Source organism: Odontomachus brunneus, unplaced genomic scaffold, assembly GCF_010583005.1.
Source record: "Odontomachus brunneus isolate Ranch 3 - 2012 unplaced genomic scaffold, Obru_v1 Obru_scaffold_118, whole genome shotgun sequence".
In the NCBI taxonomy this organism is placed as follows: Eukaryota; Metazoa; Arthropoda; class Insecta; order Hymenoptera; family Formicidae; genus Odontomachus; species Odontomachus brunneus.
Window position 1 is genome coordinate 565,187 of NW_022639568.1, and position 6,453 is coordinate 571,639.

General features: G+C 36.9%; 2 protein-coding genes across 2 annotated transcripts in view; both read right to left on the bottom strand.

Moving 5' to 3' along the window:
- The window catches only part of LOC116849520, a 32,890-nt gene that overhangs the window by 11,677 nt on the left and 14,760 nt on the right, over positions 1 to 6,453 (bottom strand). The window contains exons 5-11 of the mRNA XM_032826735.1: positions 4,484 to 4,622; positions 3,915 to 4,052; positions 3,663 to 3,785; positions 3,323 to 3,534; positions 2,240 to 2,423; positions 2,071 to 2,153; positions 584 to 682 (exon numbers count right to left, since the gene is read on the bottom strand). Coding sequence (XP_032682626.1) covers positions 584 to 682; positions 2,071 to 2,153; positions 2,240 to 2,423; positions 3,323 to 3,534; positions 3,663 to 3,785; positions 3,915 to 4,052; positions 4,484 to 4,622 — 978 coding nt within the window. The remainder of the gene's footprint in view (positions 1 to 583; positions 683 to 2,070; positions 2,154 to 2,239; positions 2,424 to 3,322; positions 3,535 to 3,662; positions 3,786 to 3,914; positions 4,053 to 4,483; positions 4,623 to 6,453) is intronic.
- On the bottom strand, positions 549 to 3,882 carry LOC116849556. The gene is made up of 4 exons (XM_032826817.1): positions 3,323 to 3,882; positions 2,224 to 2,423; positions 2,071 to 2,153; positions 549 to 682 (listed from the first exon to the last, which is right to left on the bottom strand). The coding sequence occupies exons 2-4, from the start codon at positions 2,406 to 2,408 to the stop codon at positions 618 to 620; spliced, it is 333 nt and encodes a 110-aa protein (XP_032682708.1). The 5' UTR covers positions 2,409 to 2,423; positions 3,323 to 3,882; the 3' UTR covers positions 549 to 617.

A 6,453-nucleotide genomic window follows, 5' to 3' on the forward strand; every position in this document is an offset into this window, starting at 1 on the left:
TATTACGATATTATTGCATACAATAATAGCATTGTTACGATTATTATTGTAATAGTGAGATATTAACGGCACATAAGGAGCAAGCACGGATGTCTTAGTGCTATTAAATACTAATATTACTTTTTTAATATTAATATGATTGTGGGAGGATAAAATTGTCCAGTATGTTCAACGCGCGTATCGAAATTTTTTTTTCGATTATCGTACGCGGATTATCCTCCCACAATCATATTAATATTAAAAAAGTAATATTAGTATTTAATAGCACTAAGACATCCGTGCTTGCTCCTTATGTGCCGTTAATATCTCACTATTACAATAATAATCGTTACAATGCTATTATTGTATGCAATAACATCGTAATGTACGTTAATGATTAATGTTAATGGTTTTCATCGAAGAAGGTTTTTAACGTTTAACACCCAACATTGCATTGAGAGATAATTATAGTTACTTTCGGCGTCAGCTATTAATATCGGCGTTAATATCTCACTATTAGTTTATCTATTCAAAGGAGCTTTCTATTATTTCGATTATTATTGTACCTGTGCACAAGTAGAAAGCACTTGTCGATTAGGAGAACCAACTCGTCGTTCGTATACTTATCGGGTACGATGTCAAGGGAGACCGTGGTGACATGTCTGATCGCCGCGAAAAAATCCAACGGCTGATCCCTCTCGATCTACAAACAGTAAAGGTACGTCTACAGTGAGAGTAAAGTATGGCTGTAAAAAGTAAGAATAAGAAATCGACCAAACATTGCTGAATGTGGGAAGAATAATCGACTGAGCGATTTCTCACTCTTACTTCTTATGGGCTTTCTGCAATAAGCCGTTTGTCGTAACACATAACGTATAACATGAGAAAAAAATTTACTAAATTTCAAAAAACGTTTGTTTGGATAGTACTGTGAAGATATTTGTTTATATTAAGTATTTTCTAGAATTAAAGGAATAAATTTATATTTAAAACTTCTTTATTTAATTTTAGAAAATAATTAAACAAATATCTTCACAGTACTATCCAAACAAACGTTTTTTGAAATTTAGTAAATTTTTTCTCAGTGCACATAAGGCATAAGAAAATTCACCAATTGCAGTCGTTCAGAATAAAAATGAAGAATTCTGATTGGTGGATTCTCTTATGCCTATGTGTTATGCGTTCTATGTTACGACTGTACTGAGAGAAAAATTATCTTAAAATCAACAAATATTTCCTTGGTTAAATATTTCCTTGGGTGCCATTAACATATTTACTTAAATCTACATTCTCTTTACTTAAATAAAATATTGTTTACTTGATTTAAATAAACAATATTTGATTTAAGTAAAGAGAATGTAGATTTAAGTAAATATGTTAATGGCACCCACCAAGGAAATATTTGTTGATTTTAAGATAATTTTTCTCTCAGTGTAACGGCTTATTGTAGAAAGCTTATTACAGCCATATTTTACTCCTATTGTAGACTATGCTTAAGGGGCTGCTGGAGTCGATGACGAACTCAAACAATATCGATAATGCAGAGACGATCGTCACTAACATAATCACACTATCTTTTTTGTATTTCTTGTATATACAGAACTTACATGAATGTGTGTTGCTTTGTTTTACTATATTCAACAGAAAACCTAACCATATATGTGTGGAAATTTTTCTGCAAACTTTTTCGATATTCTTAAGCTTACAAGTGCAGATGCGAAGGTAGAGCAATGTTCTTCCGAATTTTTCTGTTTGGAGGGTCCACAATTTCGGTATGTACAAGCTGCGGAACTTTTGGATTAGGCAAATATTACGCTAACTGACAGCTTGAGATTTTATATTTAAAATTTTTTGTTCGTTTTCGTCACATATCGAGCAATGCTCCTATTTATTTTTGCACGTACTTTTATTATGTAAAAATATTTGTAATTCTGTGTAACCAATACGATGTTTGCAGAAAAATGTCATTGTTCTGTATAAAGTTTTCAGCTTCAGAATCCTCTTAAAAGATCGTCGCGAAGAAGAGCGCACAGAAGAAGGGCGTGAATCGCTTTATTATTTCACGTTTCATACGGTGACAGCGAACAATACCTGCTGGACTACCGACTTCATCAAGTGGCTCTTCAGCAACGTTTTGAAATGCAGATTCGTCGTCGCGATCGCAGAGATCGGTGCTGGGAAGAAGGAGAGAACGTTGAAAGTACTAATATTATTTGCATTGTTTTTTCTCGATCATACTCTTACTCGATCGTACTCTTACTCGTAGTAGAAGTTCTCTCCTTAGAATCAGCGGCCGTCGACACGAATTGGAACTCCTCGTTGGTGAATATTGTACGCATATTCATGCGGTCCGTGACAGACATCCTTGCTGCAGACGTTGAGTTGGCGTCAGCGTTCGATATGCGTGTTGGTTTCTTATCGAATTGCATCAACGTCTTGATTATCTGTGAATATTGAATGCGAAACGAGGGTAGATCGAAACAAAGGAAATTTTATCGATCATGTTTGCTGAGTTACTTTACTTGGAAACGAGTACGACAAAAGTCACAAACTGAGTCATGGGGAGAATATATTTAAAGTTGAAGGAAAAAATTAAAGAAAAGATCAAATAAAGATAATTTTTTGAAGATAAGCTAAACAGCTGAAAATCTCTGAGATAAGCTAAAAAACCCAGTTTCCCAGCATTCTTGGGAAAATTGTTGTTGTTGGCTTGTTAAAATTATCGTCATCGTACAGCGGATTAAAAGATTAGAGGATTGTGAAACCAATATATTATTATAAATATATTAAACGAGAAACTTACACGAGAATTACTTAAAGAATCGAGAGAAACTGAGATTGTTCACGGGACTATCTACCAGATGAGTCAGAAATTTCAAGGTATAACAGTTTTATCTCAACAAACTTACATCATATGTATGTAAGGTTTTCACGATAGTAGTCGATAAATCACACGAAAACGGAAAGGTCCTATTCTGTTTATATTGATGTAATATATTCTCCCCATGACTCCGTTTGTGACTTTTGTCGTCCTCGTTTCCAAATAAAGTAACTCAGCAAACATGATCGATAAAATTTCCTTTGTTTCGATCTACCCTCGCATTCAATATTCACAGATAAAAGGAAAGGTCCTATTCTTTAGTAAAAGTTGCGATAGCGCGAGAATCTCCCAGGAAACTCGTAAAAACTGAGAGTTTGGTATTTCTGACACATATCAGCTATCATTGTGTTGCTTAGTGCATATAATTATATAATAACAGTTGCCTTGATTGCATTCTGTTACTCGCAGAAGCGCGCGATGCACGCTCTCTCGTTATCAAGAAGTGTACTTGGAGAGGTGTACCTTGACGTTGCGCGAGTCCTTGACAACGTATTCGTACTGGCTTGGGGTGCAATGACGCCACGCGCTGAACGACAACACCAGGTCGTTGGACCGCGACGCTTTCCCGGCATGCCACAAGTCGCTGATGGCCGCGCCGTGGACCACAAAGTCCCTGGCCTCATCGTTGCCGATCACGGAGAGCGTCACTTCGCCGGCCGAGATCGTGATATTCGCTGCGAAAGAATTTTTTGCGTTTGTATGTGACTTGATATTATTGGCAGAGCGAAAAAATACGTTCGCGCAGCTTCCCTCTTGTGCAAAATTGACGGCGTCGTAGACGATTCTCGTCGCGAACACTCACTCCGGGGAACGCGGCCGTCCTGATTCGAGTCGCGGATGCGAATCGCACACTCGATCACTTTTTGCACGGTGTCGAACGTGAACTGATCGTCGCCCACCTTCCACGCCGCCAGCAAGCCTCCCGCTGCACTTTGCACATTTTTATATGTCGTGAAAATTGCAGGAGCGAGACAGTGAACGAGCGACGAGGATATCAGTTAGAACGAGTGTTCGCTGCTCGTTCATCGACTCGCGCTCATCGTAATCTCCACACCAGAAAGCTTCAATATGTCTCCTTCACTTCGGTACACTTCACGCGCAACCGCACCGATGTAATCGTTCAAGATTGTCGTGAACCTCAGACTGCCCACGTTCTCGTCGTGGATGTATCTGGTGAACAAGGCCGAGAAACCTGTCGTGTGAAAATGTTATCTTGAATTGATGAAATCATATTTTTCATTGATCTTAAGTTCGAGACGAAAGTCTCATGTAGACAACAAAGCTTGATTGGATCAACCAAGTGTTTGCTGGAATATGAATGGGCCGGAAATCCGGCTGATGTTACCAGAATTCTATTGAAGTTAACAAGATTTTCGGTTAACTTGAACAGTTGGAAGTTCTGGTTGGCCAGAAATCTTGTTAACTTCAACAGGAATTTTTGATTCGTTCATATTTTATATCAAACGTTTAATACAACTAAACATTTCTTTCCGTGCAAATATTCAAATATCCAATATCAAATATTGATATTTCCAATGAATTTGAAATCATATGTATTTAACTGTGAGTGAGAGAAAAATATTCCTCAAGTCTCCGAATATGACCAATTGCTAATCGACTGACCTGACGTATTCAGCAACAACAGAACGGCGCGAAAGCTTCGCGAGCTTTTCTGTGACAGAACGATTCCGCGTAATATCTCGTCGGGAAGGAAGGTCGCCATTAGATGGATCCGTTCGTTGGCGTCTTGCAGATCCAACGCCTGAAAGAATCAAGTTAGAGGAGTTAGTTAAAGGAGAAAAGGAAGAGGGATCGCAGGAACTCCAACCTCTCTCAAAGTGAATCTGTCCTTTTGGAAAATAGGACCGATCAGATCCGGTATCCAGGACGCGATGAAGGTCTCCCCATCCATTGCGTTGTGTGCCATATTCGCGAAAGTGACTTTCCCAACGAAATACAACGGTGACACGATCGAGAACGACGCGCCTTCGCCCTCTGAAACTGATACCGAATGAATTTATCAGTTGTTCGTTGCACACATCTGCCTATCGTTTGCAGATATTGAATATTGTGTGCTGCAAAATGTCTGAGTGGATCTCCAATTTAAATTCGATTAGTCGATCTGAGAGAATCAGTTTGATGGAAAACAAAATTCACTTTCTTTGATTTTCTCAATGCACTTCTGTGGCTTTAATGAGAGAGAAAGTGAGAGAGAGAGAGAGGATAATCAAGTGAACTGACAGCTTCATTTTTAATAATACACACACGTAAATCCCAAAGATCTTTATTTGCATGTTTGTTTGAGAAAATGACAGTGACTTTATTACAATTAATAAGTCCAAGATTGACTTTAATTCGCACGCCCTAACGACGAGATGCCTGACATAAGCAATCGCATCGTTCGCCGATGATTTATACCGAGTATTTCCTATGTTAGCTGCAGCATGTGAGACGCATTCGCGCATATCATTCACTCTATAATTTACGCTCGCATACATAATCAATACACGAAGTCGCCGTGAAGATCTTTACGGATCCTTCGATTCAATGGACGTGTGTTAAGCTTGATGTCGAATCGACCAGTATGATGAACGGATCAACGATCGATCTTTTGTCAGATAATCGTCCGACAATTGCGGATCAAGAAAGAATCGTCTCTCGCGCGAAAGAGAGACGGCATCCGAGCGATGTGCGTTACATGTAAATTTTTTCATCCATCTTTGGAAAGGTACTCCCATACAAAGAAAAAGGAAACAAAATGTACTTTGAGGAAATTAATTGTCCGACTTTTCTGACGCAAATCTCGAATTGTGTTGAAGTGGGAGGATGTACCTGATTTATACGTAACGTCACATGCCGCAGAGAGAATTATGCATTTAAAAAATATATATTATATGCTTTTTTTTGTAACTTTTGTGTGTGTATTTGCTTGCACGTGTATCCAAAATATACAAAAATATATAATCTCTTATATAAATATAATAATAACGTTTTTTATAATTTTACAGCTTTCTCTACATATAATCTCTATATATAATCTCTCTCTCTCTCTCTCTCTCTCTCTATATATATATATATATATATATATATATATATATATATAATCTTTATATATTATTTTTTTCACATTCGCGCTTTTGACTGCGTTCTGATTAGCATCGAAGGAAATAAGAGGAATTCGCGCTCAGCGTCAAACGAGCACTACGGGGCTCGTAATTATAAAAAAAAACTATGTAATACATCACCACCAACTGACATACGTCATGTCGAACTGTCAATGAAGGAATTGCTTGATGTAAAACTGTAGTCTCAAATAAAAGCTAATTAGAACGCAGCCAAAAGCGCAAATGTAAAGAAAATAATATATAGAGATTATATATATAGAGATTATATATAGAGATTATATATATAGAAAGTTACAAAATTAGAAAAAGAGGTTATTATTATATTTATATAAGATATTATATATTTTTGATACGTATATTTTGGATACATGCAAAGCATATACGAACACAAAAGACACGGAAAAGATGTATTATATATATATATATATATATATATATATATATATATATATATATATATATATATAT

Bases quoted from the DNA above. Each gene is read 5' to 3' on its own strand.
- LOC116849556 (XM_032826817.1), bottom strand. From the start codon at position 2,408: ATGCAATTCGATAAGAAACCAACACGCATATCGAACGCTGACGCCAAC. The intron at 2,154-2,223 runs GTAAGAGTATGA...CCTTCTTCCCAG, and splicing joins ACGAGTAAGAGTACGATCGA to CACCGATCTCTGCGATCGCG. The intron at 683-2,070 runs GTATTGTTCGCT...TACTGTTTGTAG, and splicing joins TGAAGTCGGTAGTCCAGCAG to ATCGAGAGGGATCAGCCGTT.